The 19,010-nt window shown below is 45.6% G+C and overlaps 2 protein-coding genes across 4 annotated transcripts; one reads left to right on the top strand and one right to left on the bottom strand.

The window, feature by feature from the left end:
* Positions 1 to 507: 507 nt before the first annotated feature.
* LOC8053086 (cell death regulator Aven) lies at positions 508 to 11,097 on the bottom strand. 3 transcript variants are annotated; one of them, XM_040221431.3, is made up of 7 exons: positions 10,813 to 11,073; positions 9,750 to 9,888; positions 8,006 to 8,163; positions 5,679 to 6,009; positions 4,901 to 4,984; positions 3,992 to 4,056; positions 508 to 920 (listed from the first exon to the last, which is right to left on the bottom strand). In XM_040221431.3, the coding sequence occupies exons 1-6, from the start codon at positions 10,999 to 11,001 to the stop codon at positions 3,998 to 4,000; spliced, it is 960 nt and encodes a 319-aa protein (XP_040077365.1). In that variant the 5' UTR covers positions 11,002 to 11,073; the 3' UTR covers positions 508 to 920; positions 3,992 to 3,997. The 3 variants fall into 3 exon arrangements, with proteins under 3 accessions (XP_040077365.1, XP_040077364.1, XP_029845695.2); XM_040221430.3 differs by lacking the exon at positions 508 to 920 and adding an exon at positions 1,109 to 1,147 and having other exon boundaries at positions 10,813 to 11,097; XM_029989835.4 differs by lacking the exon at positions 508 to 920 and having other exon boundaries at positions 3,959 to 4,056.
* Positions 11,098 to 11,305: 208 nt separating this feature from the next.
* On the top strand, positions 11,306 to 14,260 carry LOC8053087 (nuclear valosin-containing protein-like). Its single transcript, XM_002434398.5, has one exon. The coding sequence runs from the start codon at positions 11,495 to 11,497 to the stop codon at positions 13,706 to 13,708; it is 2,214 nt and encodes a 737-aa protein (XP_002434443.4). The 5' UTR covers positions 11,306 to 11,494; the 3' UTR covers positions 13,709 to 14,260.
* Positions 14,261 to 19,010: the final 4,750 nt, after the last annotated feature.

Below are 19,010 nucleotides of genomic sequence, written 5' to 3'. Positions count from 1 at the left end.
AACGGCCGAAGGGGTTGAATCATTGGCGGGTTTTAGCGGATCGTTACGATGACTCCGGTAACGATACCCGGTACTCCGCCGACGCCATTGCACACGCGTCGTATTGTTATCGGAACTACCGGAAGGACCTGCTAAAGCTCTCTATAAGAGAAAGTTTTAGTAGACCTTTACGACAACTCCGGTAACGACGCCCGATAACTGCATGCGCAAAGGCGTAGGCAGGGTGTCGGGTATCGTCACCGGAACGACTTCCACAGGGAGACCGTGTTACCGTATCGCACAGAACTTGTTCGCTGGCAGTTCGCATGTTCCGGAAGAGCTGAATAGATTAATTATTTTTGGACAGCAGTCACTGTGACTATTTCCACGTGTTCTAAGACGGCGGTCCCCTTGCACGCGTATATCGCATTTTACAATAAAAAATAATAATATGCACTGTTTCAATAAAAAGACGGCCATGCCCTAAGACGTAAGGACTCCCGGCGCTGCGGGCGACGCAGCTGGAGTACGGCCAGGTGGCAACAAATGACGTCACAGAAGCCGACGTCGGACGTCGCGATCCTGGCGATTGGTGCTAGAGGTCCCGGCGAAAAGTATGAGAACGCGAGTATCGCTGCAGTCGCGGAGTTCCAAGTCCCGGCTGGGGAAGCTTCCGTGGACTGTGAAACTGGAGAGCAACCTGCAGTAGACCAGGCGTCTGCCACATACTCCACCGCTGCTGCGACACCGCTAGGATCGCGGCCGGCGACAGTGACGCTTGCATGACATCATCCGGCGGAAATCGAGGGGCCGCTTTTTAGGACAGGTTCCAGGCAGCATGGCTGGACTGTTAGCACACGACGGGGATGCGTGGCGACTTCATAAGACGCCACGACGCAGCTGGACCGACAGGTGAAAAACAGCTTGGCAGCTGGCCCACTCTGCGGTATCAATCGTGCAAGCATCGCTCATTGAAGACAGCGAGGTATCGGGCACAGCTATGGACTTGTTTACCGTTTCTGGGTGCCTATACGACTCGAAGTGGAATGCCGAGCCAGCGCCCACTCAGAAGTTTGAGATAATCTTGGAGAAACTGGAGATTTCCGATCTTGTTATGTCCGAAAGCAAACATGTGGAAGGGGGCGCATGGTAGGGTGGGCGTCACCACCTGCGCCGGCGCGCACTCGTTAATCTACGCCACTTTGCATATAGGCAACCTGCAATGCTGTTTGGTTTGGCGTCGTCTAGCGACTGAAACAAGAAATATTGGGTACCCCTGGGAGTGGCGGCTGCATTGTTCAAACGTGAGCTTTTACTCTGGTGGCGCCGCTTAGCCTAGTGTCTGAAGCAAGAAATACTGGGTATCCCAGGAAGCCGTGATCGCGTAACGTGACAGTAGAGCGCAGGCTACGTCCCTGGCGGGCCAATCGGAACGTGACTGCCTATCGCCGGAGCGCGCCTCAACTCCGGAGAAGTATCAGGCTTTTCGCCGCGTCATGCTCCAATATGTGTGCGTTGCGCTCGTATACGTCGCGCATTTCAAAGCCTTCGGCACGCAATGTGGGGCTTATCGTTTACCCTTTGCCAAGTTACAACGAGACAGGGTATAACCGTTAACTCTCACCATGCTGGCGCCGCCTGGCCGTTGCCGGTTGGCTATAGGCGCGATCGGAGAAGCGGATGACGCGGAGGAGCATATCGGTTAGCTAGCTGTGCTCATAAGTCCATAAGTCTGGGCAGGACGCTTAATATTAGTGGCGTAACCAGTAATCTTTTCGGGAAAAGGGGGGGGGGGGGGGGGGGGAGGAGGAAGAAAGGTCAAGAAAGGCATGTGTATATTATAGGGTCAACTGGATTTCGAAGGGGGGGGGGGGGGGGGGGGGGGGGGCTTGTAGGGCTCCGTGTTTTCGGAGTTTATTTTTCGTCAAATTCGGAGGGTGTTTTTCGGAGTTTATTTTTTGCCGAAGATTCGGAGTTTATCGAAGTTTATATTTTTTTTTATTCCCAATTCTCCGAAATTTGGAGCTTAATTTCGCTGTGTTTCCTATTGAAATAAATAAATAAATAATAACCGAATGTAAACGTATTCCAGATTAAAAAAAAAAAAAAAAGAAGAGGCGCTTGTATCAATTAAAATATTTTCAGTTGAATTTGGCGTTGGTGCCATTGCCATTGGCAATACTAATTTATCCATCGGATTTAAAAACAGCGCGAAAAGACGAGGACCAGACGAAGAAGTGACACGGACGTAGCGCTGTTTATCCACGACAAAAGTCACACACAAGTGGCACTTCGATAAATGCCGATGCCTTAAAATCAATAAACTCCCGGAGGTAGTCGCTAGGAAGCTCGTAGTCATCCCATCCTATTTCATCAATCTAGCCCGCGGCCGCATGGTTAAGCAGGTAATAGAGAGTTTGAACTGCCCCTCTTCCCATTTTTATACAATCACTATGGTCCATAGCTTTCACTGTTACCAATACCCTTTCCTTTCTCTAAATCACAAATCGCATGGCCCAAACCGGAAACCAAAAGAGTGGCTTTTGTCGTGACCCGAATGTACAACGAACGACCTGTTGCCCTGAATCAACCTTGAAGAGACAAGCGGCAAGACCCCTGTTGACAATGGTCCGAGATTTGAAAGATAATTATGGTGTAATTTTCCCAGGACCATTTACTCTGTGCTAATCACACTGTAAAGAAAAAAAAATGACACAAACATTTGGAGTTTATCGGATAAATCCGAATTGACCAAAATTTTACCGGCGGGTGTTTTTCGGAGTTTTTCGGATTTATCCGAAAACACGGAGCCCTACTTATAAGCTACCCCTTTGGCTACGCCACTGCTTGATATGTCCTTTGCATATTCCTCATAAGTTTCTAAAGCAGCCGGTCAGCACTTCTTGTGACAAGGGCATGTACCTTAGGGCAGTGGTTCTCAAACATCGATGTTTCGCGGACCCCTTGTGGATCGGTGGAAATGATGGAGGATCCCGTTCGTGGTGAGGGGAGGGGAAATGTATAGGTTAAATATAATAATTATTAAATAAATGAATATAACCAAGGGCTGTGTGAAGTAGACCTCTGTTATTGACATGCGCACGAAAAAAACTCACCCGAAAACTGAAACATTTCTTTTCGACCTGAAAAAAGACGACTTTTACTGCCGTGTTGACAGATGAGGCAGGGCTTCGCGGACCCCTAGAATGCCTTCGCGGACCCCAGAGGGTCCGCGGAACCCCATTTGAGAACCACTGCCTTAGGGTACATGCCCTTGTCCCAAGGGCATGTACCCTTAGGTAGACCGAAAGATTTTTCTGCAGAATTCCAACGCCATGTCAATGAAGGTTACTGGTGGCCGCAAGCAGGAAGCATGGGGCAACTTGTCACTGAACAGTGTCGGCACCCTTTTGTAACCCGTGCAGACCGAACGACTGTGCATCAACAGTGGATCACATTGCGCAATATTCATTTTTAGTCACACTGTACAATATTGGCCAGGGCCTTGGCAGGTTTTTGCCACATTGTTTCATGAGTGTGAGGACTGCTGTCGAGCTGACACCCTATGGTTACATACGAGTTAAGGATGCACTGGAAGCTCCTCTCACACCTCCATTATCAGTTAGTCACTGTTCTTCCACAAAGCACAAGTAGACTGCTACCGAAGTGCATGTCACGCTGACGCCACGTCTTGTTGTGGCTACCACCTTTCCAGGTTGGCCCCCTTGAGTGATTCGGTGCTCTGGCTGATGTGTTACGGCGTTCCCTTGGCAAATGCTTTACTTGTATGAGACTACACTGGCACCACAAGTGTGGCCAACCTGGAGCCACCTGCGATGATCAGGTGCAGTGGCCACAAGATTGTGTTTAGCTGCGAGTGTTTGAGTCGTGGACACGCAGCTGAGACACTCGTCGGTCATGTTTTCAAATGGCGGCAAAGCAAAGAGCTGTGATTCAAAAAGCCTTGACAAGGCAGTAATGCAATTTCAATATATATATATAATATATTTACATAACTTCAATCTTGTAGCACGCTATCTAGCCAATCTTCCAGGTCAATCGTAGGCTTCTGAACAGCTGTAAGAAAAAGATAGGGAGAAATAAAGATAGTTTTTTTTACACTCATTAGAAAGGACAAAGAAGCATGACAACTACCCCTTGACACATTGAACCGCTGACATTAGGAAAAGGGATGCCTTAATTTCATTTCAATCTGATATCCATACCTTCCCCATAGAATGACACATTGTCTCATTAACCACAGTTCATTTTTACTGAGATATCTGAGGGAACTTTTGAGTGAGGGTCACACACAAAAACTGAAAAGTGATGTCAAGGTAATTATCTCCTCTGAAAACTTTGCCAATTTCCACCCTTGTAAGTGCTGCTTTATTTTTGCACTGTGGACACCAAATTCTTGCTCTGTGGACAACTTTCTGTGGCCACTCAGTCAAAGCTATGGGCAGACGGGCACTCGAGCACCTTGAACGCCAATCAAAGCTGTGCACAAGCACTCTCCACTTCTGAAATACCACAGAAAGTTGTCTACAACTAGAATAATGTCTTTTTGTGTAGTTTCATCACTCCTTAGGAACATAAGGAACCAAGAAAAGCCAGACAACATTAAGAACAAGGCTCGCTAAGACTTTGTAATCACAGTGCAAACATATCTTGATGATCTCTCCAGCGAGAAAGCATCGTACTACAGTGGCGACTGGCCTCTGTGATAGGTGATGCAACTATATCCATGCCACAAAGCTACTTTGGCAGCATCTGCTGCCTCAGTGGCAATACCTATATTCCCTCAGAAGTTGGTGCAATTTTTGTGCAATTTTTCAGAGCTTGTTATAGCCAAGTTCCCATGGAGAAAAGACATCCGACTAACTGCCTATTTGTCTACTGGGATCATGGGCTTACTCACCCTGGGCTACAGGTTCCATGGTACTCTTCTGGTCAACAGGCCTCATGGGCAGGTCGCTTGACTCTGTTGGTTCTTTGGGTCCATCTAGTTAATCCAAGGAGACAGAATACCAATACTTGTAACAACTAGAAAATATTGATTACAATTTTTGAAGAGTGTGGCTAACATATTGATGGCTCCATTGAAACCTATATATCGGAGTGATTGTTGTTATCATGAGTTACCTTGGCCTAATAGTAATAATATACTATTTTCTTCAATGGAAATTGGTGCATGCTACACATCACATGAAACAAAAGTTTCTTCCATGGTAATAGTAGTAGTAATAGAGGTTCTTAGTGCCCCAAAACAACAATTAGTTTTTTGATGCAGCAGTACAAACATTTAGAGAGTAGAATCTTCGAGGGTAGCAACTCATCATAAGACGAGTTGCTACCCTTGTGTGGAACATCTGATTCAACATATTAAAACAGCATCTGATTCAGATGTCACCTAGACATCAAAGTATAACAATACAGACACCAAGACATTATCTGAGAGAGAGAAAGAGAAAAATAAATTATATCTAATATTCTGAGCATAAGTTGGAGCAATCACTTCAGCAGAAGACGTCCATCGTTGGATAATTTTGGCATGGAAACATTCGCCAAACCTACATAGATTCTGGTACTTTAAATGGTAATGGTAATATCTTTAAATGGTAATATCTTTCAAGCTAACACAGGAAAAAATGTTTCCACTGAGACGAGTTTATCGTGAAGGTAACCACAAACTATACCTTGTTTTTCAATTTCTTGATCCGGCTTAGCAGTACTTGAGAGGGAAAGGAGGAAGTCAAGGTCATCTTCCTCTTCCTTGGGCGACTTGCCCCGCCCTTGCGTCTGCTGGCCAGAGCTCAGGGACAGGCATGCCCCGAGCGACCTTGAAAGGTCATCCTGACCTTGACCCTTAACCTTGGTTGACCTCGAAGTTGCACCGGCTGCCGTCAGCAATGTGCTCGTCAGGGAGTCGCTGACACTGCTTGCATTTTTCCAGCTGCAGATTTTGCCACCGCCATATTTCTGCCGATGCGATGCGGCATCCTCGTTGTACTGTTTGAGAATTTCTGGCTAGAAGGCAAGAAGTGGCGGCATGGCTTGCGAGACGTCACACGCACTCCCAAAGAGACATAATAGGGCAGACGTTTTTCTTTTGTGCTCTGCATAAATAAAATTCTTGGCCCTTCAAGTCTTAGTTTTCAATAGAGACGGTAAATACAAACGGGGAAAAAGTACATTTTCGAAGTGTCAGCATACCGTAATATCCCGAGTCATCGCCCACCCCCCTACTGCCTGAAATTCATTAAAAAAGTGGGGTGGGCCATGTCTCGGTGGGTGAACACAAACACTTGAAATAAAGCGGAAAAAACCGCCTATTTTTCTCTGCGTATCTAGCGCTGATGCACAAGAGATACATCAAACTCAAAACTTGATTTAGTTTCATTGTTTTATCGAAAAAAAAAATGCTCACGAAAGAATATTTTACTATAGCGAAGTCCGTTGCTTGCATACGCTCTAGAAACACCGCCGATCTGCATATAGCGCGAACGTTTGTTCCGTGAAAGAATGTCACCACTATGTTCTCCTAGTTAGTCAAAAAAAGCAAAGTCTACAAGAAAATAGAAAAACCGACCAGGCGCAACGAGCGAGCGGACCAAAGGAGCGACCAAGAGCAATGCTGGGAAAGCGGGAAAGCCGGCGGTCGCGTTGGCAAATATTTTGGCGTCGGGCCAAGTCGGGCGCCTTCTCAATCGCGAGCTCTTGCTCAACTTTCTTGTTTGACGCGTACATACGTGCGTCCGTGCACGGCGGGCTATCAATGCACGGTTGAGACGCTCTGCAAACGTCTGTGTAGGGCGTTCCAGCAAAGCTTTATTTACGCGTTGGCTTTGCCTAAAATATTGCACAACCGGGGTCGTCGCGACGGGCGGGAAGAAGGAGCGGGTTCGCGGTGACCTTACTTCGGCGGAGACAGACTTTGACCTAACACTCCGCGGTTATATTAACAAACTCTTATTTTGTTATCTCCATCGTTTTCTTTTCGCACGGATACACGATCACTTTGGGGTCGCTCACGGAGGAAATGCGTAAACAAATAGAAGTGTCTTTCCCTCCTTCGTTTTACTTTGTCACGGACGTCCTCCAACTGTAAGGTCCGCGGCCGCGTCATTCGGGTAGGATGAGTGTTCGCGGATCGCAGAGTCCGCGCTGGGGTATTTGAAGGGGTGGGCGATGACTCGGTGTTTTTTCGGAAATTGATATTGGCCCAAAAAATAGGGTGGGCGATGGCTCGGGGATGGGCGATGACTCGGGATATTACGGTAAATCTAACATGACTTGTTTCTGTTATGGCACTGCTAACCCTATTTCCCGCAAAACAAACAAACAACATCTTGGGGGCTAGAACATTACTCTAGACAACAACTCAAGACAGTGGGAACACCTGAAGTCTTGTCTATCCTTCGTCCTGATTATTCGGTCAGCGTAAGTGAAGGGGGCAATTTCAACAAGATTGTATCCTCCCTGGGAAACGTCTAATATTTTTTGCCCCTTGCCTAGGTGATTATAAGTGATGAAATAAAGCAAGTATCCATGTGTGGTTTTGGTGACTTCCAAAGTAACCACCTGGAGCCCTTAGATTTTGGATCCAGAGATCTTTGTCGGGTGCCTATTCAGTCATAACGTACACTCCGAGATGAAGAATAGAATAACGGGCAAAGGAGACACATTGTAACATATTAGGTCATGTTTTTAGTAATCATATTTCAACTTGCCCTCAAGGTTTAGATTATGATATAACAAGTTCAACAGCATAGTTTCTCTTGCAATACCAATTCTAGTTCTTCACAGTGGCATCTGCTTATTTCATGCTTTGTGCTGTGATACTGAGCACCATGAGGATGTCATGCATGAAGAACCGACTTCAGAACCATTGAAGTGTTGGATGAGAGACCCAGGCAGGTTTAGGGGAGTATATAACAGCATCACTAAGCATCAACAGCGAAAGAGTGACCCGTGGGTGGATTTTAGTTTCCAAACCCAAAAAAGCCTATCTGAAGGGACTTACGGGAAATATTTCTTCTGGCAGCTCAAGCCTCTTGTGGAGGGGGATTGTCTGCAGGGCATCTGCAAGTGCATCGCAGTCCACCGAGAGAAATTCGTCGATGTGAAGGTCGTCTTGCCAGTCCTGCTGCTCCTTGAATCGGAAGTGGGCACTCGAACCCACTGTACAAAACAAAGCAGGATAACACGCCTGTGAAAGTAGACTAGTTAGAAAAAGTTAGACCACCACCATTTTCATCTGATTTGCCTCCCAAGTTAAGGCAGCTAATGCTCTACAATATTGTGATAGTTGATGAAGAACAATGTAACGTCTAAAGCAATATTTCCAGATATGGAACAATTATCTTGCTTTGCTTGTCATTCACTATAACATTCTTTTGATTGTTCAGCCTTAGCATGTGCAGTGCTTATTGAGGGTTGTAGTTGATTAATTATAACCTTAATATTAAATTCTCTGCCATTTATGCTCCTGAACGATTCACTCTTTTCACATTCAATTTCACTAGGTAGTTTCACAGCAAACGGCTGCTGATCAAAATTTCAGAGGCTTGGCCTTGCTAAAAGCACGAGCAATTTTAAGATTGTGGTTGCCAATTTACCTCATAACCCTTATTTCTGATCAAGAACTGATGGCTGTCACAGGAAGCTTGTATAAATTACGAATGTCTGTTTCACACTTATTAAATTGTTTGTTGATGCAATGTCTCAATCTGTATGCTTGCCAAATATCCATGGAAGTTGTGCTTTTCTCTAAAGCAAGCAGCATTAGTTATATTGTGACGGATGTGCCTAGCATTCGTATGTCCCTTTATTGTGAAACGAAAGTCCGGTTGAACGCCACAATCAGTTTGTTGCAAATTCACGTGAGATCAGAAGAGGTTAAAACACTAATAATTATAGATAAAATATGTTTGCTCCGATTATGCTAGTGTCATCTCTCCCACATGAACGCAAGTTGTAGCGATGCAGATCCTTAAAGAGGATAAATAAGTTGGGCAAAAAGAAGTTAGATTTGATTAATAAAAGACAAAAGATGGCCGCAGACCCACTGCAGGCATGGTTGAGGCAAAGTTAAAGGGATTGTCCGGTACAAGTTTGTCTTTCAGAAAACAATTAAATTATATCGTCATTGCTTTTAGAAATATCATTCACAACGATATCCAAATTCTTAATCCTCCGTCACAAAAGTAATTCAATTTTAAACAACCCAACTGCTCGGATTGCACCTGCAAAACACAGCTATTTTGTTGGCAACAGCGGAAGCTCTGACGTAACATCATGGAAAGAGAGCCAGGAAAGCCCTTGACTGCTGTCTGAGTAAAATAACTTTGCTCTAAGAAAGACGAGATTTACGGTATTAAGATTTACGGTATTGAGGGAACCTCAATTCTTCCACGATTAACTTTGTACGCACCATCAATTGTGTTGATCAAAACCAGAAATCAGTCAGTGCCAGAAACTGTGACGTTACCATGCATGATGTGACTTCAAGACATGACCTGCCATGCATACTAGCGAAATTTGGCGTGCAGTTGCGTACTGATGTTAATAATTGATTTAACGAATATTGGCGCGTCATTTAATGAAATAAAAATCACATATGACTATATTTAGGCCCTCTCTACGTGACCAGCGCAAAAGCTTAGTACCATCAGGACAACACCGGACAATCCCTTTAAATAGTCTTGGTAAGCCACAGACGAATGACAACTGGCAACATATCGGGTCATATTTTTTAGCATCTCTACCGGATGTGCTCAAAAGCAGCTCGAAGTCCTCCCCCTTTTTTCGGTTGTAGTCTGTTTCAGTCTCCAGGGGCTCTTCGTAGCGACCCCAGTTGCTAGTGATGCCTCTCTTCCTGAACTGGGGGTCACACGGGGGTTCAATCTGCAACAACAAAATAATACATATATAAATCGGCAAGAGCGCAAGCGGGTAGTGTGGGTGTAACAATAGGGTGGCCAGACGTCCCGTTTCAGCCAGGTCACTCCCAATTTAGAGATTCATACCTGCCGTTCCCTCATTTTGTTTGAATAAAACCAAATGCCCAGTTTTCGTGGGAACTTTCTTGAAAAACCAGTACCAAGCTAGTGGAAGAAAACAAAATATACTACTTGTGAGTGTATTAGAATACTGGTTCAAAAATGTTAACTCCGGTAGAGTATGATTTTCATCTTTTTCTGTGGCTCAACTTGCCCGCAAGTTTTGTTCAAACCTCATGTCGCATGCACGGGGCAGTTTTCTATATTACTAAATTTTTGCACGCTTAGGTTTTGCAGAGTGGGTAAAAGAAATGCGTGTGTACTCAACTACCCAAGGAAAGGGCCCAGAAAAGTGTGTGTCTTCAGAATGAACTGAATAAAAGTAGCAGAGCTTTTTCTTTCTGTCTCGCTTCGCCGCCAATCCCCTCCCTTCCCCTTGCTGTCCCGTTTTCTACCCTGAGGAGTATGGTCACCCTATGTTACGAAAAGTCGAGGCTGGAGATTTAGACTTTCAAGATTTAAAACAACCGTAATTCGAGTTGTCCAGGGACACACCATCATAGCAAATTTTAGGCGATTGTTTTCAACGATCGAGATATCGGTGCGTCGGTAAAGCGTCGACACTACGTAGTACGTGCTGAACGTAAGGGCGCCTCTGCGCAGGCGCAGTAGCGCCCGATATCCGATCGGACTCGTACCGATCGTTCGGAGTGGTTCATCATACCCAAGCCGGGCAAACAGACTCTAATCAGGCGCAAACCATGGGTAAATTTTAGAACGCGTTAGAAGTAAGTCGGGTTATTAAATCTTTCAAGTGAGAATCTCATACCGGAGCTGCAACTGAAGTTGCGAGAGTTTGCTCGGACGTCCGAGATGTGTCAACGGCGGAGCTGCCAACGCTATTCTTTTTTTCCGTTGACGCCGGTGCAGGTGGTGCCTCAACATCGACGGCTGCCTGCGCGTGTTTCTTTTGTTTTACATCTCGGCGACGTTCCCTCTGTTTCGGTCCGGGAGTCATGCTATTATTGAGAGTTCAACAGACTTGAAAATCGCACGGTAGAGCAGCAGACGGCAAGAAGCACGCTGAACGAATGCCGGATGCGGAAATCATGTCAATGAGTGCGTTCGTTTGTTACCGTGTGAGAAGTCGACAATAAAAACTCTAATAAAATATAATTTATAAATTTTATAATTAGTTTTCGGCATAATTTTGTTTGCTTTCAAGGTGATCTAAGTGATATTCTATGTTATTTTGTCAAAAAGTGTCTAAAATGGGCAACGTCAACGAGGCGGTTTAAAGACTGATACAGGATAACATGCAGGCAACGTTGATATAAACATGGCGGCGCCCACATATAATGTCTGTCGTGGCCGTCGTGGCTTGTCGCACGTTGGTAACGTTGGCCAGTTCACAGACCACGCCGAGAGGTGAGTGATTTGAGTTATTGTTCATCTTTCAATCGAAAGAACAGTCTGAGTGCTAGACCGGCTATTTCGAGCCAGTACGAGTGATGAACGAAAGGCAGGCGAAACGTAAACGTAAATCTTTCGGCGGCGATCCTCGGCTACTTCCTCGTGTAAAGCAAGTGCTGAACGAGCACGACTCCGTCGATGCCGACGACATTACCGCCATACTTCAGCAGCAATACCCGGAATACAAGAGAAAGAAGAGGAACGCCCTGAGTTACTCGGTAACCCACATCCTAGAAATGCTCGCTGAAGACGAACCACCGGCCGAACCTGATCCAGAATCAGTCTCCAGTCCGACGGACGAAGACGTTGAGCCATACCCAGACAAAAACATGGTGAACAAGTCCATCACAGACCTGTACAGGACCCCAGACCCGAAACAGACCGAAACCCCGCCACAGAAAAACCGAAAAGCGCCGCGGAAGCTCAAACCCAACGACGTAGACGGAGCTGTCGAGCAGAACCTCAAGAACCGGATGAACCGCCAAAAGGAGATCGTCCTGATGACCCCGACGACCAAGTTCGCCGACCTGGGAGGCATGGAGGGACCGCTCGAAGAAATCTGCAACATGCTGATGCACCTCAAGCACCCCGAAGTCTACAAGAAGCTGGGTGTTGTGCCGCCTAGGGGTTTCCTGCTACACGGTCCTCCGGGCTGCGGCAAGACGCTCCTTGCGCACGCCATCGCTGGCGAGCTGGAGATGCCGATGATCAAGGTGGCCGCGCCCGAAATCGTCGCCGGCGTGTCCGGCGAGTCTGAAGAGCGAATCCGGGAGCTGTTCGATAAGGCGGTCAACAGCGCGCCATGCATCTTCTTCATCGACGAGATCGACGCCGTGACCCCAAAGCGAGAGACGGCGCAGCGCGAGATGGAACGCCGCATCGTCGCGCAGCTGCTGTCCAGCATGGACGACCTCTCGCAGCGAGACCTGCCGGCCGAGGTCCTCGTCATCGGAGCCACGAACCGGCCCGACTCCCTGGACCCGGCACTAAGGAGGGCGGGTCGCTTCGACCGCGAAATCTGCCTCGGCATCCCGGACGAAGCGGCGAGGGCTAGGATCCTGGGCGTTCTCTGTCGCAAGCTGACCCTCGGCCCCGGCGTTAACCTTTCCGCCGTAGCCCACAGGACTCCGGGACACGTCGGCGCAGACCTGATGGCCCTCACAAGAGAAGCCACCATGTCGGCGATCAACCGCATCTTCCGCAGCATCGAGGACAAGGTGACCGCCATGGCGGGAGGCGAGCCCAAGCGGAAACTTGACACGGCACTCTCACTCCTCAAGGAAGTTCCGCCATTGGACGAGGAGCAGCTGAAGAACCTTTCCGTCGGCATGGAAGACTTCGAGTCCGCACTGAAGCTGGTGCAGCCATCGGCTAAAAGGGAGGGCTTTGCTACGGTCCCGGACGTGACCTGGGACGACGTTGGTGCCTTGACGTCTATCCGGGAAGCCCTCCAGGTTGCCATTCTTGCACCTGTCCGCCACCGAGACAAGTATGAGATGTTGGGCCTGACCACGCCCACCGGCATCCTGCTGCACGGACCACCGGGCTGCGGGAAGACCCTGCTGGCGAAGGCAATTGCAAACGAGTCGGGCATCAACTTTATCAGTGTGAAAGGGCCGGAACTCCTCAACATGTACGTCGGCGAGAGCGAGCGTGCGGTGCGGCAGTGCTTCCAGAGGGCGCGCAACTCGTCACCCTGCGTCATCTTCTTCGACGAACTCGATGCCTTGTGTCCTCGCCGTTCGGACTCTGCAGATGGCGGCTCGGCATCGCGCGTCGTCAACCAGCTTCTCACGGAGATGGATGGCTTGGAGCCGCGTAAGCAGGTCTTCGTGCTTGGCGCCACCAACAGACCCGACATCATCGACCCCGCTATGCTCAGACCGGGGCGCTTAGATGAAGTGCTGTATGTTGGGCTACCGTCTCCAGACGAGAGGGTCGAGATCCTCAAGACGCTGACGAGGAATGGTAGCAGACCCCCATTGAATGCGTCGGTGTCACTGGAGGAGCTCGGGAAGGACAGCAGGTGCGACGGCTTCTCGGGAGCTGATCTCGCGGCGCTGGTTCGGCAGGCGGCTGTGATTGCGCTGACTGCATTTCTCAAAGAAGGGTCAGACGCAAAGCTTCTCGTGGGGTGCGAGCACTTTGACGCCGCGTTTCAGAAAGTGACTGCTTCTAACAAGGGGCACAGGAACTTCAAAAAGCCTGCAAGAACTTCCATTAGATCGGAGGAACCATCGGGCACGGAGTGACTTTGTTCGAAAGCAGTGCATCATTTTGGGGTGTGGTACATTTCACCCTTTATTACATTTGTTTCTATTTGTGCCTTTCTTGTTTACTGCCATTCTTTCTTGATTGGGATGTGAAAGCAGACAATTAAACTTCCTTTACTTCATTGTCGCACACTCCACTCAGATCATCAATTCGTGAGGTCTTAGTAGAAGACGGAAAACGTAAGGACTGCTGCTTGAAGCAGACATTGGGAAGAAGTTTCATTAGTCATTTGAAATGCTTGCATAAAAAATAAATACTTCAAAAATGTATTTCTTTTGAAAAGTCACTCATAAAAACAACTCTACAAAATGTCTGCTTTACACTTCGAGAGATGCCCCTAAGGGGTGTGGAGCTATGATAGTGTCCCTTTTGATTGTCTGAATTACAAAGTGGCAACAAACTTGACTCAAACTGTCACATTTCAAAATGGTGTCATATTTCCTGAAAATCACTTATGAAAAACTACATGTTCAAATTATTTTGTGATCATTCTAAATAATCATTGACATTAAAGGGTTTTAATCATCTAATCACGTGATGGCTGTGCAGTTTTTATGGGGCATCTTGTCTTGTTATGCTGTGGCCAGTTAATCTCATTTTTTGTTCGTTGTTGGATTAAGGAAAAAAAACATATCACCCTCCATGTGTTGAGCTTTCTCATCAACTTTAAATATGTGGGCATGACATCAGATTCTATTTATGTGTTTTTCTTTTGGGTACTAAGCTACTGGTCTACTCTTGTCTCAACTGGCCAAAGTTTTACACATTTTTAATACTCTACTTTGTTTCAGCTTAAAGGGGCACTGCAGTCCTATTTAAGCGTCTACCTTTTTTGCAGTTTCCACGTCTCGTGGTTCCGGCAACCTAAAGGGGACAGAGAGAGTAGAGAGTTTTAGTAGATCGTTCCCATGACTCCGATAACGATACCCGATACTCCGCCGCCGCCTCCCTTGTGCATGCATAGTATCGTTATCGGGGCTATCGGAGGTATCGGAACGATCTACTAAAACTCTCTAGTAACTAAATATCAGTGCGTCATATTTTAACCGGATGACGCAGAAACCTCCTCCTCCTACGGAAGCACCCCGTGGTGTCAAACGCGCGTGCGCGTGGCAGTGACGAAATCGTGACGTTTTTGGTCCTGACGTCAGCCGAGGAAAGAGAGCCGCTCCTTTCCCCGTCTTCCCTACCTCCCCACATTCCTCAGTCACTGTGGCAAGGGGAATTCTTCAGCGCGGGAAAAGGGGGGGACAGAGGACCAAGGACGTCATGAAGGACGTTAGTTTTTGCTTGTTTTTTGTAATTTTAATTTGCCAATAACTTCCAAAATAAAACGAATTTTGAAAAAAGAAAAACTTCACTAAGTTACTATGTTCAGGTTTGGTGCAAATTAAGAAAACAGTAAGAAGGTCGTTGCAGGGCCCCTTTAAGTCCAGATGCATCGGCTTGCACTTACAGCCGAATCTACAAGCGTGTGGCCCTGAATGGTGCTTACAGTGCACGAGCGCCCGTGTTTGGCAGGGACACTGCAGCCCGGAGCTCGCGGTTGTAGCATTGGCTCCCTTCTGGACTTAAGCTGAAGCGAAGTACAATCAGTGATCATATTTGCCTTTCTTGTCAGAAATAGATGCATTGATGGATTTTTGTTTAGAAACAAATGTGATAATTATATTAGGACAAGTCTTTCTTTTAAGATGTCTTCCTATGGCTGAGGCATTTAAAACATTTCATGTTTAATTTTGATGAATTAATTAATTGGTTCTAGCATGGAATAGAAAGTAATAAGATTAAAATGGATGTACTCTAATAAAATTAACTAATATTGCATGTGCTTTTTTCTTTCAGTAATCTGTCCCCTTAATTCATTAACTTCTCACAAAATTGAATGAAATAAATAAAATAATTATTCAAAATTTTTACCAGATAGTTTATTACCTGTGCGAAAGAATATTTCTAGCCATTGTTATATCTGCCTCTTACTTTGTAGGGTTGCAAAAAGTTTTCAATATTCAGACATGCAGAATAGTTTTCATGCTAGATTTGGCATGAAAAGTAAGTTGCTTATATCTGGTTTGGATCAGAAAAGAGACTTCATTGCAAATACACAATTTAAAGTCAAAATCTGGTGTATTGAAAAAATTAGAAAAAAAACAGTCCTTTATTACTTTCTCAATAGAGTAGGTACTGGTACCCTTGCACATTTTTGTAAAATCTTCTAGAGTTCTGAATAAATTACTTTTTCCATTGACTTTTTTTCAGAAGAGTTCCGGTTTTGACACATGCATTAGTTCTAATATTGTACTGGTATACCTTTTTTCTAAACTGCCTGGTCCACAACATTAGTAATAAGCACTGGCTTTTAGAATACTAGGCTAGGCTAGAAAAAAAAATGAATCATAGTTTCTGTGTATGATATCCCAAAAAAATAATACTAAAAGAAATAACATGGGCACTGTCTCACTTTTGTCAGATTTCGAAGACAAATCAGTGACGTGGTTGCGACGCCATTTGCGTCGAAGTACTTACCCCGCTGCATCTATTCATTTCCCAAAAATCTGAGGAACTTGCACTAACACTGTGCTAACAGCCAGTTTCAATTTCTCAGTATTCGAACTAATAGCTTAGGTCCGCTAAACTGCCAGATGGTTACGGTAAGAATCTGCGAGTTTTCAAAACTTTGGATTGTCACTTCGAATAACGGACTGTTCAATACTAACCTCGTATTGAACATTAAGTATTTTTATTTCTGTATCACGATGCAATGTTTCAGCCAGCATTAGTATTTTAGTATAGGAATACATTTTTGGTGTATTCCTTGTATCATGATACAATCCCAGGCCAATGTATCTCGTTACAACGTTCGAGAAACCAGTGACACTCAGTCGAAAGCTAAAGGGACTGTTTCCTCTCCTACTTCCTTCAGAGGGTTTAAATTTACAGTAAACGTGACATTGAGGGTTTGTTATCAAAGCGGACCAAGGTTTGTTTTTGAACATTCTAGCCGCAACATTTGTGACTCCCTCATACGTCTTAAGGCGACGCTTCAGTTGGACAAGTATTTTTGTAGAACGTAAACGTTAAAGACACAGTCGGTACGAGCCTTACAACCGCTCAGTTAGCTCCCAGCACCATCTACTAGAGCGAGCGTAAAGTTTCTTTCTTTAGATAATCACATAAACATTTCATTCCAGGTCGACGTTTTGAACTGACTCCAGGAAAGGTACTGACATGGGACTATACTTCGACCACCTCTAAGCTGACAGTGCGGTGGAAGCTATGCGCTTGTTGGACTAGTCATATGTCTTTTTTTCCGCCCAAGATCACGCTCCCGCCCATACCCACGCGCAGGGAGCACTGTCAGGTGATGAAAATGGAGGCGGCTGATTGGTCTGGCAAGAGCGTAGCTCCCACCGCACTGTCATCTTAGGGGTGAATGGAGTATAGAGGATGCTGGGGACCTTTTGAGGATATTTCAGTATATATAAAACAAATTTAGAGATTCATGCGATACTGCTACGAAGGCGTGCACATTATCTAAAGGAGAACTGCACTGCATTCTGGACTGAAAAGTAATTGCAACCTACTGAAGACTCGCTTAGTTCCCACAGTTTTACAATAAAAGGAAACTGGCAGTTCTACGCGAAAATAATTTCGGGCTCGAGAACGTCCAGCTTGAACTTCACTATTTACCTGACGATTAGTGTGAGTTTTTGTTTTCATTTTCTCCTTAGAATTACAAGCCCTGTCAACATAACCTACCTATTACCAACTCCAAGCAAAGTGTTCATTTACATTGAAAACCGAAAAAAAAAAAAATATTTGCATGGTTTATAACTTTCCCACTTTGAAAGCGGTCTTTGTTTGTTTTAATATGAACTCGTGTTTGGTGACACTTGTGGAACGCTTAATCTCGTTTGCTAATATGACTTGTTGCCCAAATCGGCAGCAACTGACTGATGAGCTATTTAATAACTCGCTTCACGTCAAAAGTAGACGAGAGTAACAGCAAAACTCGCATGTTTCGTCTTGTTTTGCAACGCTTTCATTTGAAAAGATAATATATGTAGCAAAATGTTGTTCCTCTTTTTTGTTTTAAAAATAGTCATTTTTGCCGTCCCATCACAAAAAGATTTTTTTTTAAGAAGAGAGTATTATTGCATTGGCAAAATGTGTTCCTGTATTTGTATTTACAAATACTCTTCTATTTCTCAAATGTATTTCTGATACGTATCGCGATACTCTTTTACAGATGTCTTTTAGTACCAGTATTTTAGCTGTCTTCATTATGTATCCTAGTATTTGTATTTACAAATATAATCTAGTGTATACCTGCCCAATCTCGGTTTGTCGCTGTTCGAACGGCCGGTTAGCTTAGTTTGCTCCGTTGACTGCGCTTTCCTCCGCGCACGAAAGCACTGCGGAGAAGCTACATGCGTGGAGCGAACTTCGCCGCAGTGCAGTCGCATACTTAGGGGGAGAAAACTTGTCCAGAGCAGGAGGACGCACTTTAGGGTGATTTCGGGTGTGATGTAGGTGCACTAACACGCGCCAGAAGTTAGAAAGAAAAAAAAAAAAAGAATTCCGATGCGACAAATCTACCTTCCAGTAAGATTTTCAAGATACGACCGCAGCTAGTATGCAGGTGTATTGGATGTTAGACTGCGAATCTGCGATGCTCTGACGAGTTAGCATGTATTGTCCTTTCCTTTTTTTTTCCTTCGAAATCGAGGTATAAGGATAGATATTTGAGCATAGTGGGTGGATTCCTAAACAACCTCGATGAAGTAAGTTTAGCCGGCTGCCATAACGTAGGCGTGAGTTTTAGGCGAAAGCCCTTTAGTTTTGTTAGCATCTCTATGTCGGGTGTTTTACCAAACGTCGGCCTAAAGTTGCCTGCAAAAATCTGGAGTAAGATATAGGTAAGTTGTATAGGGTTCTTAAGAACCTTAAATAGGTTCTTATACAACTTACCTATATCTTACTCCAGATTTTTGCAGGCAACTTTAGGCCGACGTTTGGTAAAACACCCGACATAGAGATGCTAACAAAACTATAGGGCTTTCGCCTAAAACTCACGCCTACGTATATTGCATAGCATTTAGGATAACCAGGCTTCTAATACGATTTGCGTAATTAACGAGCAGCCTAACAAACGCCGGACCTGGTGACATCTGCAAGAAGCCACGTTTCGAGAGCTATAGTCTGGCCACCGTGGATAGGAAACGCGTTGTTCGGGCGCCAGTCTGGAAACTGTGGGTACGCCTCAGCAGTGCTTGACTA

This window comes from Ixodes scapularis, unplaced genomic scaffold, assembly GCF_016920785.2.
Source record: "Ixodes scapularis isolate PalLabHiFi unplaced genomic scaffold, ASM1692078v2 PGA_scaffold10__122_contigs__length_95168666, whole genome shotgun sequence".
Lineage (NCBI taxonomy): Eukaryota > Metazoa > Arthropoda > Arachnida > Ixodida > Ixodidae > Ixodes > Ixodes scapularis.
This window is presented reverse-complemented; position numbering and strand designations above follow the sequence as displayed.

What these genes read in the sequence shown, in the direction of transcription:
- LOC8053086 (XM_040221430.3), bottom strand. Translation starts at nt 11,001, where the DNA reads ATGACTCCCGGACCGAAACAGAGGGAACGTCGCCGAGATGTAAAACAA. An exon ending in GCTGCTTTTGAGCACATCCG is followed by an intron (nt 8,164 to 9,749) that starts GTAGAGATGCTA and finishes TGTTTTGTACAG; the next exon opens with TGGGTTCGAGTGCCCACTTC. An exon ending in TGCCAGAAGAAATATTTCCC is followed by an intron (nt 6,010 to 8,005) that starts GTAAGTCCCTTC and finishes CTTGCCTTCTAG; the next exon opens with CCAGAAATTCTCAAACAGTA.
- LOC8053087 (XM_002434398.5), top strand. Translation starts at nt 11,495, where the DNA reads ATGAACGAAAGGCAGGCGAAACGTAAACGTAAATCTTTCGGCGGCGAT.